Below are 19,254 nucleotides of genomic sequence, written 5' to 3'. Positions count from 1 at the left end.
TATATATTTATTTATTTTTGGGACAGGGTCTTGCTCTTTTACCCACGCTGGAATGCAGGAATGCAGCAGGATGATCACAGCTCACTTCAGCCTCAACATCCCAGGCTCAAGCGATCCTCCTGCCTCAGCCTCCCAAGTAGCTGGGGCTACAGGTGGGTGTCACCACATCTGGCTATTATTTTCACTTGTTTTTTGTAAAGATGGGGTCTCACAACATTGTCCAAACTAGTCTTGAGCTCCTGGGCTCAAGTGATCCTCCAATATCAGTCTCCCAAAGCAATGAGATTGTAGGTGTGAGCTGACACACCGAGCCTCCCAGTCTTTTAGTATCTCTCTCAAATATGAATGAACAAAAAAAGGAATTTAAAAAAAAAAAGAATACCGACTGGGCACTGTGGCTCAGGCCTTTAATCCTAGCACTTTGGGAGGCCTAGGTGGGCAGATCACCTGAGGTTGGGAATTGAAAACCAGCCTGACCAACATGGAGCAATCCTGTCTCTAATAAAAGTATACAAATTAGCCAGACATGGTGGCACATGCCTGTAATCACAGCTACTCAGGAGACTGAGGCAGGAGAATCACTTGAACCCAGGAGGCAAAGGTTGCGGTGTGCCGAGATCACGCCTTTGTACTCCATCCTGGACAACAAGAGCGAAACTCTGTCTCAAAAAAAAACAAAAACAAAAAAAGAAGACTACAAATGATAAGCAACATAGAATAGATAAAATTTAAGGAAAGGCTTTAAAAAGAAAAATAAGACAAAAATAAACTAAGAAAAAATTTATTAAAGAACAAACAGATGCTAGGGAGAAGACAAAAGAGTGTCAAAATCACTTCATAAAGACACTTGTGAATATATTACATGAATAAAACAAAAATAGAATATGAATAAGGAATAATCAGAAAAGAAAAAGTTCTTAGAACTCAGGGTTCACCTTGGGAGTTGGTCCCCAATGAGCCACACCTCCTGTCGTCATGTCCTTGGACAGGCCCATCCCGCAGTGAATCTGGGTTGGCCCCAAGACTCACTTTAACCTAGAGAATTTGGTAGAAATGACACTGGACCTGTTCCAGGTCTAAGCCTTAAGAACACCTGGCAGCTCCACTTCTGTGCTTCTGGAAGCCAAAATAAGTACTGACTCTCTTCTTGGAGAAAGAGAAGCCACATAAAGAGGCCTTAGAGCATGAGATGCTAGGCAGAGAGGAAGGTCACATGAAGAAACACCAAGGCCACATGAAGAAACATCCCACAGGCAGACCTGTGGGTGAAGAAGCTGTCTCAGACATTTCACTGCGCCTGAGTATCCAGATGACCAGTCCCTGACACCGTCTAACCACACAGTGAGAGATGTCAAATGAAACCAGCAGAAAAACTGTCCAGCTATCCCCAGTTAACCCATACAGTAGTGACAGAGAGATAAATGTGTAGTTTTATGCCATTAAGTTTTGGGAAAATTGGTTAAGCAACAATAAATAACCAAAACAAAACTTAAAGTTTTGGCTGTCCAAATAACATTTCCTGCAAGTCATAAGATAAGAAAAATATTCCAGAATTTAAAATTTAAAAAAAATTAGAAATAACATGAGATACAAGAGTCAAGACAAGAGCACTAAAATCCAATTAACAGACGCCTCAAAATGATCAAATAAAATGGAAAGGAGAAAGTTAACAAAAATATGACAAGATTCAAGATTCCAACTTTGTAAAAGCCTATCCATAGGCCTATCCATTCGGTGTACCCAGCACAATGAATGAAAAAAGACCTAAGTACAATGTTGTGCTATTTCAGCTCACCAAGAAAAAGACAAAATCCTAAAAGCTTCCAGAGAGAAAGTCATGCCTAAATGAGTGACACTCAGGATGACATGAGGCTTCACCACCATGACTGGTTAGAAGAAAACAGCGCAGACTTTGAAATTCTAAGGTAAAATTATCCTCAACCTAGAAATACATAATCAACCAAACTATCCATCAAGTGTGAGGGTAGACTATGACAAAAGTGAATAGTGATGGAGATGTGCTATGCACCAGGCACTGTTCTAAATGGTTTACATATACCAACTCATTTAATCCTCATAGCGCCCTAGAAACATAGGTACTAATACTATTGCTGGCTCCCCCATTTTGCAAATGGAAAATTGATGCACACAGCACTTAGGGAATCAGCCCAAGGGCATACAGCTAATAAGCAGTAGAACCAAGATTCAAACCTATCTCAGACTGGCTCCAAAACCCAAACACTGCATTGCATTTTTTCAGAAGCTAGAGATCAGAAAATATGTCACTCCATGCTTCTTTTCGGTTTTGCTGGAAGATACAGTCATGTAAAATGACAAAGGGAAAGCCAAGAAAGATGACATGGGATCCAGGAAACAGTGGATCTACTCTAGGAGAGCAGATGAGAAAAACCTCAAGATGACATCTGCACAGCCAACCCAAAGAACGACCTGCCAAAATGGGCACAGAGGAGCCAAAGGCTTTGGAAGAGAAGGAGATCTCAGAGAAAGGGCTACGACAGAGTTTTTTAAATTAGAAGTTACTATTATGAGGAAGACACTGCAAAACAAAAGGCAGGACCATGAAAAGAAATATCCTATCCTAAATATTCTAGAAAACTTGGCTTTATGAAGTCCTAATGATAAATAGTGATTACTTGTGTGACTAAAGATAATATTTGAGGAAGGGAAAGTGGGTGGTATAAGAGCTAAATTCTCATGTATTATACTAAAATGTCAATAACTGAGGCCTAAATAGGTAAATTCAGGAAGAAGTTAGGGGTAGTGGTGACCTAGTGGAGATTTTTGTTGCTTGCAGGAGATAACATTTGGGTGAGTCCTTAAGCAGCACAGACAGACTTAAGGAGATGGCATTTCTAGGCGAAGGTAATTCACTGAGCAAAGACAAACAATGAAAGACACGAGAACATTTATGGACACCAGGAATATTCACAACAAAAAGCTGGTGTTAGGGAAAAGGGCAATTGTTTGCCTATCATACTAAATACCAGCAACTCCAAAGAATGAAAAGGTTATTTTTAGTATCTAAAACAGAACAAACAAAACACTTCAATAGGAACAGAAAAACTAACTTCTAAATAAGTTGAGTAATAAAAAAAATCCTAGTTTGACTTTTGTTTGAGACAGTTTATTTTATCTCTTGAACACTAGAGAATTTTTACTTTACCTGACCCATGGGTAGTGGTTGATCTGGCATCTCAACACCCAGGTGCTTAGGAAGGTTATCTAATCTGCAGAGTCCACATATCAACCACTTCAATTGCTGATGAAGCTACAAAACACATTTCAGTAAATAAGCATTATGTTAAAGAGCCCTTAGAAGACATCAATAATGTTATGTGTACGGCAATCAATCCAGGAGGAAATAAAAAAGTTTCTTACTGCTCAACTGCAGCTTACAGATTTTAAAAAACTCTTTAAAATATTTTTGGGAGCATCTAGTTTAAGACAGTTACTATGGCTTGGGGTATAATCACTACAACTGACACCTAGCAGAATGACAACAATAAAGACGGAGGAAGGAAGTTCCAGATTTTGCCCAATTTCTCATTGCTACCTTGTTTCCTTAGAAACTTACGACTTCGCCGGGCGCGGTGGCTCAAGCCTGTAATCCCAGCACTTTGGGAGGCTGAGACGGGCGGATCACAAGGTCAGGAGATCGAGACCATCCTGGCTAACACGGTGAAACCCCGTCTCTACTAAAAAATACAAAAAAAGCTAGCCTGGCGAGGTGGCGGGCGCCTGTAGTCCCAGCTACTCGGGAGGCTGAGGCAGGAGAATGGCGTGAACCCAGGAGGCGGAGCTTGCAGTGAGCTGAGATCCGGCCACTGCACTCCAGCCCGGGTGACAGAGCGAGACTCCGTCTCAAAAAAAAAAAAAAAAAACAAACTTACGACTTCAAACAAGAGAACATTGATGCATTAATGAGGCTACCAATAAAAAAAGAAAGAAAAAGAAAAAAAAACACACACAGGTAGCTTTGTTACACATGGATTATAAAATTATATATTTCAATCACAGTCAGTTAAAAGTACAGAAGCAAATGTGATCCAGCAGACAGAGCCTGGAAATCTAGATGAGCTTGGATATCATATCTAATTCCCTGAGTTTGAGTCTACTCATCTGTAAAACAAAGAAATGAAAACTTTCCCAGAATGGTAAAGATTAAAGGAAACCTGTAAAACACTTGATACTTAATAGGCTCTTAAGTGTCTGTCTAAAAACTAATAATTCACTAGGAAACTACAATGAATAACTGTGAATTTCCATGTTCAAGTCCAAATTGTGTTGTAAGCATATTTACTTTAAGGAAGTAAGCAAGGTAAACTACATGCACAAACGTGGTTTTCATTGTTTAAAATGTTTTTCAATGTATAAGGTGACTCAAATGGGATCTAATAAGGCAACTCACTTCACATGGTCAGGAACAATTTTCTGGGTGTCTCTGACCAAGAAAAGAGTTGAAGAGAAAGAATTAGGTTTAGAAAGGATAAAGAAAGAAGACACAGGATTAGAATGGGCTAATGAAGCATAGACTAAGCCTTCCCAAAACGAACAATGAAGCAAGTGGAAACAGGAAGGTTGAACCATAAATTAGGATCCACCAAAAATCCTCATGCTTAAAAGGAAGCCAAGCCCCAGTGTGGATTTGTTATGCACCCAATGTGCTCTGTTTTGTGCTAAATACATAATGAAGATGAGGCAGGGTGATCTAGACACAGACCTGGACACTCTGACCTCTAGCACAGAAGGGACTACAGGAGGGCTGGGGTGAAACAGGAATTAAAAGAAATTAAAGAATGTGTAAGCAAAGACTCAGTTGTATGTAAAAAAAAAAAAACCCAATTTCCCCTAAGAAAGAAAAAGAGGTGGAGTACTTTAAAAATTAACTGCCTGTTTTTCTGAGGCTAGTGAGCCTTACCTCTCCTCCTTTCCCAGGCATTGTGAAGACGCTGCTTCTCTAGCTGTGCAGCTGCAAGGTCACCAGACAGATAAACTCAAGTCATAAAACATGTTTCTTTTCTCTGTTCTTTCTCTCTTTTCTTTCTTTCACTAGCCAAGCTCCAAAGTCACATTTCACTTAATTTTTATCCTGCCAAATTTGAAAGCCTTTTAACTGAGTGATTTTAGTGTAAACAGGAGCGGGAGAAAATATAATGATCTAAGTTTCATTCTGTCACCCAGGCTGGAGTGCAGTGCCATAATCATAGCTACTGCAGCCTCAAACTCCTGGGCTCAAGCAATTTTCCCAACTCAGCCTGCCAAGTAGCTAGGACTACAGCTCTGTGCCACCACACCCAGCTAATTTTTAAAACTTTTTGTGGAGACATGAATTCGCTATGCTGCCCAGGCTAGTCTTGAACTCCTGACTTCAAGCAATCCTCCCACCTTGGCTTGCTAAAGTGCTGGGATTACAGGTGTGAACTACTGCTCCTGGTCGAGAGTTTAGTTTTGATTGCTAGTGGTGTTCTTGGTATCTTTTCATAATTGAGGCTTTGGGGCTAATGCTGAAGTATTGCACTCACCATCCAAGGTATACAGGACTTTTGTTTTAATGTTGAACAGATGGAACTTTTTGGTTCTGCATCCTTGCAGATATACAAAATGTGCCTAGCAGGAATCTGCTTTATATCCATTGAAAGCAAGAAATAATACAGTAAAACTTTGCCTGGCTACAGGCTTTGAAAGAATGGTGTATTCTGGTTTAATTCTAATAACTTGTAAGTATGAAGGTGAAAAAAAATTCAAAACTTAAATTTCCTGTTGAATGCAATTTGAAAATATAGCCAATGATTCCACTTTTCTTCTCTAGTAAGGTTGGACATTCCAATCTATTTGGTGTTTTATGATAGAACTGCTAGTGTGCCTGAGTCTCACATTGTGAAGATACTTTTTTAAAACTTGAGATGTAAAAGGATGTCAATGGTTTTGTATGAGATCAGCCTGGATGAGAACTGACACTTGTAAATATATATTTTAGACTAAATCTCTGATTGCCACTTGTTTTCTTATTGAACTCACAAAAATAAAAGACATTGGATAGAGGGTGGGAGTAGGAAGGAGATTTATATCTTTTAATTGCATGTCATTGTTGCATAACAAGGCAGAACATATGGTATATCTGGCTTTGGACCTACAGAAGGAAACATTTTTCTGCCTGCTGTATGCCAGAGGTTCTTGAACACCTGGAGGGACTACTGCAGCACAGATTGCTGAGCCCTACTCCAGAGTTTCTGATTCACCAGGTCCAGGATGGGGCCTGAGGATTTGCACTTATGAAAAGATCTCAGGTGCTGCTGGTGCTGCTAGTGCATAGACTACATTTTGAGAATCACTCTTGTCTATTAACTGTAAATGGTAGAACTCTAGAAAAAAGTTTAATTTGCTCTGGGATAAGAAGCACACAGGTTATGGAGAAAATCATGAAAGATTCAACCCATGATCCCAGCCTAGTGTGGAATTCAGGTAACAAGCAGTACACAGTGACATAATATAATTATTGGTTTTCATGATTGCAAAGCACAGTGTCAAGTGAGAAATTCAGTTTCATTTGCAAGGCTTAGAGAGGCCAGGTGATTCTAGAATAACGGGACTTGTGTTTCTCTTAAACCAGTAGAGAGCTTTAAGTGCTTATTAAATTGAAAGCTCTGTGTTCTTCCTTATTTTCTATTTTATTTTATTTTATTTTATTTTACATCTTTTGAGATGGAGTCTTGCTCTGTCGCCCAGGCTGAAGTGCAGTGGCATGAGCTTGGCTCACTGCAACCTCCGTCTCCTGGGTTCAAGTAATTCTCCTGCCTCAGCCTCCCAAATAGCTGGAATTACAGGCACCCACCACCACATCTGGCTAGTTTTTGTATTTTTAGTACAGACAGGGTTTCATCATGTTGGCCAGGTTGGTCTTGAACTCCTGCCGGAGACGATCCACCCACCTCGGCCTCCCAAAGTGATGGCATTACAGGCGTGAGCTACCGCACCCGGCCCAAAAGCTTTGTGTTTTTTAAGATATCAGACAGGTTTCTCATTTAAAAAACAAAAAATCTTAATAATGTAGGAGAATAAGAGAAATGTTCTTCCAAAAAAGAGAAATCATTGTGATTATTTTGTCTTATTGGAATGTTGGTACTATAGTCTGCTTCATTAATCATCAAGCATGCTATGGATTTTCCATTTTTCTAGGGTCTGTATCGCAGTGAAGGTGATACTGGTAATTCTTGTACTCCATTTGAAGATGAAAAATATAGGCCAAAATCATAGACTTTGCGTAGAAGCTGGATAATGAAGACAGCTCTGGAGGAAAACATAGATACACACACATAGACAAACATATATATAAAGTATACACATGTATAGTTTTTTAAGTTTATTTTTTACAGTTTGAAAGCTTTTAAAGCAAAAGCCAGCCCCTCCCCTCTCCGAGTGGGCAGCCCCTCCAGTCTCTCTGAGTGGGCGGGAACAGCAGCTGCATGGGCAGCTTTCCTTGTGATGGCACAGGTCCCTCTGGACACCTGCCGCCTGGCCACACCTCCTTTCCCTTTCATTTTTCTCACTGACCAATGGGCTTGGAGCATTAAGGCCACGCCCCTCTTCTGAGTTCTAGTGGGGCCCTGGTTACACCTCCTCTGGCTCAGTTGCACAGCGGCCTGGTAGGTGACTGGAGGCATTCAGCCGTGCTCACTGGGATTTCGCTGATGTGACCCCAACCCCGCCTCCCTCCACACCCCATGATGTCAGAAAAAACACGACAGGGAAAATTCACCGCAGCCAAGAAAAAGGTAAAACACACCAGGTCATAGCCCCCAACCCAGTCACAGATCCCCTCCGACGACAAGACCATTGCCAGAGTCCAAACTACTCCTGAGGCATACCGGAATGGGACCCCCAACACCAGCGACTCTGGGCTCCCCCCACCAAATTCTTGTCAGTCAGCTCCACCCCTTCAGCAAGCAGCCCAGTCCCTCCCTTGCCAATCTTTACCCCAGGGTGACTTTTGGCGGGCGGCTTCTGGGGCTCCCCGCTCCATACTCAGCCCTCACCTCCTGCTGCCCCAAGCCCGACCTCCCTGGGCTCTTTGGGCCTCCATCTTCCAGGACCTGGGTCCCCTAGCCCCAGGCCCCACCCTCGCCAGTCGTCCCTGGGTGACTTTAGGCTGGTGACTCCCGGGGCTCCCTACTGCAGACTCTGCCCTCCCTTCCTGCTGTCCCAAGCTCCACCTCCCTGGGCTCCTTGGGCTGGTATCTCCAAGGACCTGGGTCTGAATCCTGTGTTTCCCTCCCCCATCATGGAGTGGTGGGTGACTCGGGCATCGCATCGCGCTGATGTGATCCCCTCCCCTGGGAGGAGTGGAATGTGGTGATGTCACAGTCCCCCTAGGAACTGTCATTACTGCTGCAAGACCAGCCTTTCATCTTACAACCCCATTCCCTAAGTTTTCTCACCCCATTTCCTGTTCCTCTGGTCACAGCACAAATTTCCAGTTGGAAGGGGAATGGGGACTATAGGACCCAGGAACAAGAGGTTTCAGGCCGCCTTACTCCCTTCACAGAGACACTGACAGTGGGAAAAGCCTGCACTTCCCCTGTGTGCTCAAAACCTTGACAGTATCTCTGGGTGGCCATGGGAGAACGGGTTTGGTTTGGTTTTCTCCCAGGCTTCTACTTTGCAGAGAGACTTTAACATTCTTTTCTGAGTTCTCCACAGTTCTGGGACCAGATGGCCCTTCAGTCAGTGGTCTCTGAAGTGAGATTAGTTCATCTTCAGTAGAGTAGATCTTGGAAAACTAAACTGACAGCTTGAATCTTGCTCATATCATCTCAAACCTGGGGTACTTTGAGTGCCACAGGATGAATGTGGGACATCTTTCTGAAGCATCAGTTTCCCTTGATTCTCTTCAGATCGAACATTAATGTCCTTAGGGATGACAGTCACATAGGTTTCGAAGTACATACAGACTTCTCTCTGAAATCAGGCTTGGGTTGTCCTCTTTCTGAAAAATTCCCAGATTTAACAAAAAAGCTGCCTTCTGTCATGAGGACACATTTATATGAAAGTGTGAGAGGTACTGGTGCACTTCTTCACACTAACGGACATGTGAGGATGTATGACTCTAAACCACACGGCATACAGTTCCTGCCTCCTTCATGTTTACTGTTCTAACTCCGCCCCGGTTTTGGTCCCTGGCAGATGCTGATTCATGGCAAAACTCCAGAGCTTGGAGTCAGAAAACTGAGTTTAAGTTCCAGTATTGCCTTTTTCTTTTTTTCTTTTTTTTTTTTCTAACCATGATATCCCTCTCAGTCACTAAAGGATTGTGACAACACCTTGTACAGTTGGTGGTGGCATTAAATCAGATGGTGTAGAAGAGTATTTGGTCAAAACTGTGAAGGAGGGTGTGGCTGTAGGGGCTGATAGTTCTCATGAGTGTCACTGCTCCTCTTTCCCACAGTTAAAAGAATATTGGCAGAGGAAGAGCCCTGGCGTTCCAGCAGGAGCTAACAGGAAAAAGAAAATCAATGGCAGTAGCCCTGACACCGCCACTTCTGGTGGTTACCGCTCACCTGGGGATGTGAGTCTTGGCTGGCCAGGCTCCTGGGGACAGGGGACCCAAGGGGCAGTAGAGGAGAATTGTTAAGATTGTGGATGGACTGTTGGGTACTGGTTAAGAATTCTGGGTTTGAATCCTGCCTCTCCATCCGCTAATGATTGATTAGGGATTAATTAAGATATGATATAGGGCAAGTTGCTTGAGGTCTTTCAGGCCTCTCTTTTCACATCTGTATAATAGAGGTGGTATTTTTTGACTTCCATTTGTGAAGTTTAAATGAGATTTGTTATTGTTGCTTTTATGTGAATCCTTAGTACATGGCCTGCTGTAAACACCCAGGACATCCACGAAATGGTCACTGCTGCTTGAGTTTTCTCATTCCCAGTCTCAAGGGGAAGCCAGGCCAATGAGAAGAGTCACTTGCCATCAGGCTGTCCCTTTAGGAGTCACTGAAAGGGCCCCAGGGTGGGATGGTGGGGAGATAAAAACCATGAGAGAAGTTGGCACAAAGGAGTTATAGGACAAAAGGTCCAAGATAGGCAGAAAAGAAACTTTTGTCAGTTGATGGGGAAGAAAGGAAGTCAGAGGGCTTAGACACTGAGGGGGACAGAACATCTCCATGTGCACTTTCATCTCTTGTAGTCAGCAACAGGTGTCTATGGGGAGGGCCCTGTGTCATCTACTAACCTGAAAGATCTGCAGGTAAGAGGCCCTGGGCCGAGGTTCAGTGACCCTGCAGGCCAGCCCTCCAACCTCCTTCCACAGCAGGGGCTGGCTGCCCCTCTCCCAGCTGAGACAGCCCAGACACACCCCTCCCCAGCCCTAATGACTGTTCTCTCTACCCCTCCCCGCAATCCTCCTCCAACTCCTCCTCTCTGCATGCACCTCAGAGCCAGTACCAAGAACTAGCAGGAGCCCCGGACTCAAAGCTCCGCAATAATCAGTCAACCCAGTGAAAACATCCATTCACTGGGAAGAGTCCAGTGGCGTCCTCTGATTCCACGCTGCCAAACCTGGACTCGTTTCCCCTTGAGGCCCTGAAGAAAGGGTCTAGGGGCCCCTGGTGCCAAGGGTAAATGGGGAGCTGGGGCACCCAGGCCTCACCTGGATGGACCCCAGAGCACAGACCGTGCAGCATGGCTCTTCTGCACTGCCCTCTTTGCTGACTCTCTCTTCTCCAGACACCCCTGCTCGACTCCTTGCCACACATGCCCTGGGGTTGTTGCCTCTCAGGGAAGCACTAGCTTCGCTGTTTGTCAGGGGCCTGTATTTCTGCCCTGACTCAGTCCCTAATTTGCTTTTTGAGTCTGGACAAGCCTTCTCTCCTCCTTGGGCTCCTGTTTCTGGACGCGGTAGAGAGTGTCAAAGGTCTCTGTTCACTCTGGGAGTCCGAGATTTAAAGGCCCCTAGAATGGAAACCTCAGGGCCAAGGGCTCCTGTCTGTCCTTTTCTGTCTTCTATCTCCGCTGTGAAGAACCACACCTGGCCTGTAGGTGCTCAGCACATGTTTGTTGAATGAACGCACCTTTCTAAATCACAAGCTGGCAGAACGGGGGGGCCTTTCTCAAACTCTGTCTCTAGAGGTTCAGCCCCTATCACCAAGGCCCTTTCGCCCTGTGCTTTGGGCAGGTTCACACATTGAAGGAGGAGAAGAAGCGTGAGATACATCGGGTACAGAAGCTTGGGAGGAGCTTGTTCAAACTCAAACACCAGAGGGGTAAGATGGGGCTGGCGTGACCTGGGAGCAGGACCGGCATCAGAGGACTGTGGGGGTGGCTTAGAATGCCCCAGGGAGGTGGGTGGATGGAAGGGCTTTGAGGCAGAGGGAGAGAGGTCTGTGCCAGGAGACTGCAAGCCTTGTCATCTGCTTGAGCCTTGGTGTCCCCATCAGCAAAGAGGGAGGAGTGCCCATTGTCAGCCACCCACAGTGCTCTCCATTGAAAGTGGCTTGGAAGATTAGCTACCATCTGGGTGCGAGGAATCCTTAGCAGTGAGGCCAAGTTTGGGAAGCCTGAGAGGAGGAGCTCTGCACCAATGGGAGGATTTTTTTTTTTTTTTTTTTGAGAATCCAGAGACCCTTATTGTCTGTTTCCTTTCTCAGCTGAACCCCGGGCCCCAGATTCCCCAGGAGGGCCCTCTGAGGTGGAGCAGCTACAAGATGAGACCAAACACCTAAGGAAGGAGCTGGAGAGTCTGGGAAGACAGCTCCAGGCCGAGGTGGAAAACAATCGGATGTTGAGTCTCCTGAACAGGAGACAGGAGGAGAGGCTACGTGAGCAGGAGGAGAGGATACGTGAGCAGGAGGAGAGGATACATGAGCAGGAGGAGAAGCTACATGAGCAGGAGGAGAGGCAATCTAGGCAGGAGGAGAGGATACGTGAGCAGGAGGAGAGGATACGTGAGCAGGAGTGGCTGCCAGAGCAGGAGAGGCTGCTGGAGGAGGTGAAAAAGCTGTTGGAACAGGAGAGATGGGAGGAGGAGGAGGAGAAGCTGCTAGAGCATGAGAGGCTGCTGAACCAGGTAGAGAAGCTACTGGAAGAGGAGAGGCTGCGGGAGCATGATGAGAGGCTGCGGGAGGAGGAGAGGCTTCCAGAGCAGGAGAGGCTGTTGGAGCAGGTGGAGAAGCTATTGGAACAGGAGAGGTGGCAGGAGGAACAGGAGAGGTGGCAGGAGGAACAGGAGAGGCTGCTGGACCAGGGGAGGCTGCTGGACCAGGTGGAGGAACTGTTGGAACAGGAGAGGTTGCGGGAGCAGGATGAGAGACTGCGGGAGCAGGAGAGGCTGCTGGAGCAGGTGGAGAAGCTTTTGGAACGGGACAGGCAACAGGAGGAGCAGAAGAGGCTGCTGGAGGAGGAGCAGCTGCTGGACCAAGTGGAGGAGCTGCTGGAACAGGAGAGGCTGCGGGAGCAGGATCAGAGGCTGTGGGAGCAGGAGACACTGCGGGAGCTGGAGAGGCTGCGGGAGCTGTAGAGGATGCTGCAGCTGGGGTGGGAAGCCCTCTACGAGCAGCAGGCGGAGCCACACAGTAGCTTCGAGGAGCCGGTGGGTTGCCCCACCTGGGGAGCCTGCCCTCTTCCCTAGCCCTCCAGGCCTTTGTTTCCCCACCTGTAAAATGGGGCATTGTAGTCCTCACATGAAATGGTACTTCTAAAGGCACCTGTGAGCCAGAGCCCTGCTCTGATGGCTGTGGGAGAGAAGGGATGATTTTTCTAACCTGCCTCCACCCTTCCCGGTGCCATGGCAGGCAGACACCAAGTTCTGGGGTCTTCAGCTATAGCGGGTGGCCAATGATTGCTTCTCTCTGTCCAGAACAATGAGAACAAGAGCGCACTGCAGTTGGAGCCTCAAGTAAAGGAGCTGAAGACGCTGGGCGAGCTGAAAGACACGGTAACCTCTGACCCATCCAAGAAGGGCTGGGAGGCGGGCACCAGCCTCTGGGGAAGGGAGGCGCCAGGCCAGAGGCAGCTGCAACCTGGGGGCAGGTGATCCCAGCACTCTCCAGGGCAGTCCTATTACTGTTTCTTGCATCTTTCCCTCTGACTTTTAGAGGTGGGGAGCCCTGGGCTCCCCCCAGGTCTGGATATCATCGTCCCAGCTAGAGGCATGGAGTCCCCCAGTCACAGGGGAAGAGACAGTGGTATAAGAAGTTGGCCGGGTGCGGTGGCTCAAGCCTGTAATCCCAGCACTTTGGGAGGCCGAGATGGGCGGATCACGAGGTCAGGAGATTGAGACCATCCTGGCTAACACAGTGAATCCCCGTCTCTGCTAAAAAATACAAAAAACTAGCCAGGTGAGGTGGCAGGTGCCTGTAGTCCCAGCTATTGGGGAAACTGAGGCAGGAGAATGGCATAAACCCGGGAGGCAGAGTTTGCAGTGAGCTGAGATCTGGCCACTGCACTCCAGCCTGGGCAACAGAGTGAGACTCTGTCTCAAAAAAAAAAAAAAAAAAAAAAAAAGAGGCTCCTAATGTCGGGTGTGGTGGCTCATGCCTGTAATCCCAGCACTTCGGGAGGCTGAGGCAGGAGAATCACTTGAGATCAGTAGTTTGAGACCAGCCTGGCCAACATGGCAAAACCTCATCTCTACTACAATTTCAAAAAATAATAATAATAATTAGCCAGGCCTGGTGGTGCATGCCTGTAATCCCAGCTACTCAGGAGGCTGAGACATGAGAATCATTTGAGTCCAGGAGGTGGAGTTTGCAGTGACCTGAGACTGCACCACTGCACTCCAGCCTGGGACACAGAGTGACACTGTCTCAAAACAAAACCAAACGGAAAAACCAAAAAGAATCCTTAGATTCAAACTGGATTCTGGCCTCAGTTCCACTGGTTATCATTCAACTACCTTGCATCTCTATGTCTCTGTTTCTTTAAGTTCAAAAGGAAGTTAGCGTTTTCCTTGCAGAGGTGCTGAGGATTAAATGAGATAACACATGGAAACAGTAGTCATGTAGTACACTTAGCAGATGCTGGTTGGCTCTCCTTGCTATTCCACCAGTCTGTGGCCTACAGTTTAAATGGTGGGGAAAAGGATGTGAGATTTGAGGCTGGGGAAGGATGCATGGGGTTCTAGGCAAGGAAGGCAGTCTCTGAGGCCTGGAGCAAGGGACCGGGGCCTGGGCAGGCCACAGAGCCCCACAGTGCCCTTGCTACCCTATTCATGGGCCAGGAATCTGGAAGCCAGCTAGTAAATGCCCTCATGCCCAGGATCATCCTGCAGGTGGAGCTGAAGAGCCAAGAGGCTCAGAGTCTGCAGCAGCAGGGAGACCAGTACCTGTGTCAGCTGCAGCAGTATGTGGTCGCTTAGCAGCAGCTGACCTCTGAGGAGGAGGTGCTGCACAGGCAGTTACTGCTGCAGACCCAGCTCCTGGACCAGCTGCAGCAGCAGAAAGCTCAGGGCAAAGCAGTGGCTAAGCTGGCCCGCCAAAAGTTGCAGGCGACCCCAGGGAGGGAGTTGCTGAGGACAGGGCCCCAAGAGGGACAACCTGGCAACCTCCGTGCCTTCTCACCCTCTTTCCTGGCCTCTTAGGAGCACCTGGAAGCTACCAGCCAGCAGAAACAGCAGCTAAAGCCAGGTTGAGCCTCATGGTTCTCCCTGGGGAAGGTACGGGAGACCACTCGGAGGAAGAGGCGAGAGCCCCAGGAGGAAAGGGGGACTGTTAGCAGCATAGGATTGAGGAGTTGGAAGACACCTTTAACACAGCTGGTCATTATGCGGACCGGGTGTCCGCGCTAAGTTCGGTATCAATATGGTGACCTCCTGGGAGCAGGAGGCCATCAGGTTGCCTAAAGACGGGAGAACTGGCCCAGGTCAGAAAGGGACCAGGTCAGGACTCTGGCACCAATCGGTAGTGGGACTAGTGGGACTGTTCCTGGCAATATAGCAAGATCTTGGTTCTTAAAAGTAATAATACAGAACAGCTCATTCCCCTCTGGGAATGGGCTGGCTCAGGGCTACACAGTGAGGGTGGGGGCAGAGGTGGGCCCCCACTTCCCTTGTTGGGTTGTCTGAGGACCCCTCTGGCCACTCCCTAGAAGAGATGGAGGAGGACATCTGGACAGTGAGGAGGAGGAGGCACCTCGGCCCATGCAGGACATCCCTGAGGACCGGGAGAGCCTGGAGGTCAGGTGAGCCTGACTTTCCCTGCCCCTACTTTGTCACCTTCCTCGCTGGTCCCTCCCAGATCCCCTTATGTTCTTGGTTTCCCTGCCTTCTGATTTCTGTGGACTTTCACTCCTTCTGGGAGCCAGTGGTCAAACACCATTTCACTGTGACCAACAGGTGCACACTCTGAGCCCCAAGGGAAGGGGCTGTGCTCCACCTCCCTGCCCCGGTTGTTCTGTGTATGTCCCTACAAGAATACTCATCTCTTGCCTTCAGGTGGCATTTTTCAACGATGCTGGAGCCAGTGCCCAGGAAGAGCAAAGGGTGTGCTGCCAGCCCCTGGCTCACCCAGTGGCTTCATCCCAGAGGACCCCAGGGACTGGGGGTGAGTCTGTGTGTGGGGAGACCCACCGAGCCCTGAAGGGGGCCAAGAACGGTGTGGGTGGGGCAAGGCAGGTGGATCTTGAGATGTGACCCCATTATTTTGGCTCCAGAGCGACTTTATGGAGGACAAGGTGGACCTGAAGGAGCATGGGGAGAAACTAGAGCTTCGATTCATCCACCTCTTGGGACAGACACCATAAGTGAGCGGGAGGCCAGGGTACGGCAGGGGGAGCTGCAGGGCCGTCAGAGGGGCCCCAGCCTCTGAGTTGTGTCCTCCCACAGGAAAGTACACCAGACAGGGGGCAGTGCCAAAATGCGTCACTGGGACAGGAGGACATCATCAGGCTGGCCCAGGACCAGGAGATGCAAGTAGGGTGTGCAACATCTTTGTGGGGGTGGGAGTAGGGGTGAGGGTGAATTTGGGCACTGGCACCGGCATGGCAGCTAAGCACCCCTCCCTCCAGGTGAACCTGCTGGAGCTGCAGGGACAGGTGTTGTGGCTTGTGGGCGACCACAATGAGGGGCACGACAAATACTTGACCACTGTCCAGAGCCCTGCTGATCAGGCCGCTCTAGGAGCCCGAATCCCCCAGGATCTTGGGTGTGCTGACAAGCAGGGTGGTGGGTAGAGCGCTCAGGCCGGGTGGGCGGGCAGGAGCAGGGGAGGCTCGCACTGACCTCAGATCCCCTCCTCCCTCTGTCTGAAGATCTTCGTGGCTGAGCCTCACTGACAGCGTGGAGCCTGCACCAGGAGAGGCCAGAGAGGGTTCTCCCCACCACAACCCCACGGCACAGCAGATCGTGCAGCTGCTTCCTCTAACGCAGGACTCTCCAGGAGCACTGAGGCTTGGGCAGCAACCCCTGCATGCCATTCTTTTCACCGTGCCGAGATCAGGGAGATAAACATAACCATCATCTAAGAGCTGGTCAAGAAATTTAAAAACAAACAAACAAAAAAAGTTTAGGGGTTAATCTCCTACACAATTCATTTACTTCATTTGAATGTTAGAGCCCCTCATGTTTATTTGTGTTTCTAACTTAGTTTAAATTTATTTGTAAAAATTACAGAAGAGTGGGTCTTTCCCTCATGTTCACTATGGCATCCTTTAGCATTTTTCTTTTTATTTGATAACTGTAGGTCATTAGCACGCATATCGAGTTTGCCCTGTGTGTTGGGAGTTCAAACACGCAAAGACCCACTATCTGCACAAAACTGTTCTTGCTGGTTTGGAATAGGCTGCCATGATTTTTTAATGTTATTGCAGCATGTATATTCTTTACGGAATTCAGATAAAATTTGCCTATGTTCTGCTAGTATGCTTGATCGACTCCTAATCACAGTGAGCTCTTCATTAGCTCAATATGTGGTTTGCCCTCAAGTGCGCTGTTTATTAGTTTGTAATGTGCCACTGTGAGTAGTGACATTTACAGTTGTTTAAAGATGGAACACTGGAGAGAGCCTTTCTCCCTTTTTCTGTGTATTGGCGATGGGCGTAATAACATTTTGGGGAGATTTTTAAATCTCCCAAAGGAGGAAAGTGGCCTGCTCTGGCAGATGTGTGCAGGATAGAATACTTTTCATTTGTTTTGGAGCCAAGAATGAGTGCGTTACTATGGTACTCCCCTTAGGATTTGTATGTGCTCTGGACTCATGAAGATATTACTCCTTTTTGATAACCTAAAAAGGGATTATGACCTAAAAAGGGATTGTACCACTGTTAATTAGCCAAATTATTTGGTCTAACAGTTTTTCTTTATCATTCTGAAACTGGGTTTTTCTAATACATTGATAAATTATTTCAAAGGTATTTTGATAGTTCAAATCACTTCACTTTTACCCTGACACATATAAATGTCTAGGAATGACCTTCAGATAGCGTTTAGCATCTGTAACCTATCTGACAATAATGTGTTCATCAGGTACCTATGGATTAAATCACATACCGGCATATTTAAGCTGAATGTCAGTTTGAAAAATAAATGTGCTATATTACCTGAAATACTACTCTTTGTGTAGGTATTTTGTCATAAGTTTAAGAAAAAGCTAAAGAGATGGAAATCCTATGACAATAACTTAAGTCTTTCTTCTAAGTGCATGCAGTCATTTGCAATACCTCATTTAGCCAAGTATTTGTTCTCTTCCTCATTCAGTATAAGGCAGCTTTCAATTTGCTTAGAAGGCGACATTAGAAGGTTAGAGTTCAGCAGAAACATAGAATTTTAAAGTGTGAGTTCAACTGAATAAATTTGAATTTCTGTAGGAAGTAAAGAATCAAAATGCCTATTGAAAGACTGCAATATATGAAAATTATTTTTAAAGTGTTTGATTAAACCTGATAGGTTTTCCCAAAATGAAAAAACTCAGTTCTAAAACCAAAGCTGCTTTCTACAAAACATGAAAATGTAAATCACCCCATCCATAATAGCTTCTCTAAAACTTTATCTTACAGTCACTTTCAAATAACTATTCAAAAACATAACTGCTGTATTAATGTCTTGAAATAAGTTAAAACATTTTAAAATATGAACACCATAGTTTAAAAGAAAGAATCTAGGGGAAGGAAAAGTAGAGAAAGAAATGCCAGTTCCAGTCCAAAGCTTTATTTGCCAAGTTTTCTTAGACTTACTTTTACCAATTTATGATTTCTTGTAAACAGAATGTATAATAGAAATACTGACTTTTGTCTAACGTGGCATTCTTGACTGCTTCTGTGATGTTACTATAATGTAATAAATTATGAAATTCTTGCAAGGTGCTGTTTTTGCCTTAAAATTTTGTGTGTCTTGAAAATTCTAGTATTAAAGGTATTGAGACTGTGCAAATGCCGGGAACATTGGCATGAGATAATCAGTTTTTATTCTCACAAAATTGTAACTATGTAAGTGTGTTTATTAAAAGAACATAAACTAAAAAGGTTACAGGAATTAAAAGTTGTGGAATGAAAAAGTTACGGGATAAAAAATACAGTGGAAAAGTTGTGGCAAAAAAGTTGTGAAAAAAAGTAAAAAAAAAGTTTTATGCAAAGTTTTTTTAAAAAGTTATGAAAAAGAAGTTACTGGATTTAAAAAAAAATCATGGAATAAAAATGAATAAAAGCAGGCCCCTGTCAGCATAAGCCTGGGGAAGTGGGTCTGCAGTCTTTGCCCACACTATGTCCCTACAACCCCTTCCCAGTCACCCCTTTACCATTAGGTAGCAACACAAGACCCCTGTCTAATGGAGGGAGAAAAACAGACCTTTTACCACCTTGACCAAGGCTGAGTCCTTACATTTCTGGATGATGATGTTTGTTATTTAAGAGCCAGAGGTTGATGGAGTTGGTTTGTTTGGAGGAGGTGTGATGGCCTCCTTACTTTTTCCTCAGGGGTGCTCCCATCTTCTTACTCAGAGAGGCAGCTGAGGCAGGACAGTGGAGCTAACTGTTAGACCAGGCGAGGGCACGGGCTGCTAGGGGTGACCCGCCCTTCCCCCATGTACATACTGTATCTGTGTAACATTCTGTATGTATCGTACCTAGTGGAGGTTGCAGCTGGCATATGAAGAAGAGGTCCTGATAGTTATTTGCAGCTGGGAAACTTATTTATTGCTAGCATAGGAGCGAGGAAGGAGGCGGGGATGGAGTCATGGCTCCCTAGTGACGGGACTCCCGTTTTCTTGTTTTTTATTTGGGAATAAATGGATTTAGCCATACTGCTCAGCC

The 19,254-nt window shown here is 46.2% G+C and overlaps 3 protein-coding genes across 7 annotated transcripts in view; 1 reads left to right on the top strand and 2 right to left on the bottom strand.

Annotated features, from left to right (window-relative positions):
* The window catches only part of LOC141407230 (ubiquitin-conjugating enzyme E2 Q2-like), a 35,481-nt gene extending 32,260 nt beyond the window's left edge, over positions 1 to 3,221 (bottom strand). The window contains exon 1 of the mRNA XM_073996612.1: positions 3,185 to 3,221. Coding sequence (XP_073852713.1) covers positions 3,185 to 3,214 — 30 coding nt within the window. The 5' untranslated portion in view covers positions 3,215 to 3,221. The remainder of the gene's footprint in view (positions 1 to 3,184) is intronic.
* A 4-nt stretch (positions 3,222 to 3,225) lies between these two features.
* The window catches only part of LOC102117892 (ubiquitin-conjugating enzyme E2 Q2-like), a 155,436-nt gene continuing 139,407 nt past the window's right edge, over positions 3,226 to 19,254 (bottom strand). For both annotated transcript variants that reach the window (XR_012415322.1, XR_012415324.1), the window contains exon 4: positions 3,226 to 3,289. The gene's annotated coding sequence lies outside the window, so the exon portion shown is untranslated. The remainder of the gene's footprint in view (positions 3,290 to 19,254) is intronic.
* On the top strand, positions 7,648 to 18,305 carry LOC135971885 (uncharacterized). 4 transcript variants are annotated; one of them, XM_073996599.1, is made up of 10 exons: positions 7,648 to 7,793; positions 9,464 to 9,583; positions 10,205 to 10,264; positions 11,192 to 11,279; positions 11,664 to 12,604; positions 12,872 to 12,949; positions 14,594 to 14,668; positions 15,100 to 15,192; positions 15,446 to 15,554; positions 15,664 to 15,754. In XM_073996599.1, exons 1-5 carry the CDS (start codon positions 7,743 to 7,745, stop codon positions 12,530 to 12,532), a joined length of 1,188 nt encoding a protein of 395 aa, XP_073852700.1. In that variant the 5' UTR covers positions 7,648 to 7,742; the 3' UTR covers positions 12,533 to 12,604; positions 12,872 to 12,949; positions 14,594 to 14,668; positions 15,100 to 15,192; positions 15,446 to 15,554; positions 15,664 to 15,754. The 4 variants fall into 4 exon arrangements, with proteins under 4 accessions (XP_073852700.1, XP_073852702.1, XP_073852701.1 ...); XM_073996601.1 differs by lacking the exons at positions 7,648 to 7,793; positions 9,464 to 9,583; positions 10,205 to 10,264; positions 11,192 to 11,279; positions 15,664 to 15,754 and adding exons at positions 15,836 to 15,922; positions 16,261 to 18,305 and having other exon boundaries at positions 11,552 to 12,604; XM_073996600.1 differs by lacking the exons at positions 7,648 to 7,793; positions 9,464 to 9,583; positions 10,205 to 10,264; positions 11,192 to 11,279 and adding an exon at positions 16,261 to 18,305 and having other exon boundaries at positions 11,552 to 12,604; positions 15,666 to 15,922.

The sequence above is a fragment of the Macaca fascicularis genome, chromosome 7 (genome assembly GCF_037993035.2).
Source record: "Macaca fascicularis isolate 582-1 chromosome 7, T2T-MFA8v1.1".
Lineage (NCBI taxonomy): Eukaryota > Metazoa > Chordata > Mammalia > Primates > Cercopithecidae > Macaca > Macaca fascicularis.
Note: the sequence above shows the minus strand (reverse complement) of the source record. Positions and strands in the feature narration are given on the sequence as shown.

What these genes read in the sequence shown, in the direction of transcription:
- LOC135971885 (XM_073996599.1), top strand. Translation starts at nt 7,743, where the DNA reads ATGATGTCAGAAAAAACACGACAGGGAAAATTCACCGCAGCCAAGAAA. An exon ending in GTTACCGCTCACCTGGGGAT is followed by an intron (nt 9,584 to 10,204) that starts GTGAGTCTTGGC and finishes CATCTCTTGTAG; the next exon opens with TCAGCAACAGGTGTCTATGG. An exon ending in CAAACTCAAACACCAGAGGG is followed by an intron (nt 11,280 to 11,663) that starts GTAAGATGGGGC and finishes TTCCTTTCTCAG; the next exon opens with CTGAACCCCGGGCCCCAGAT.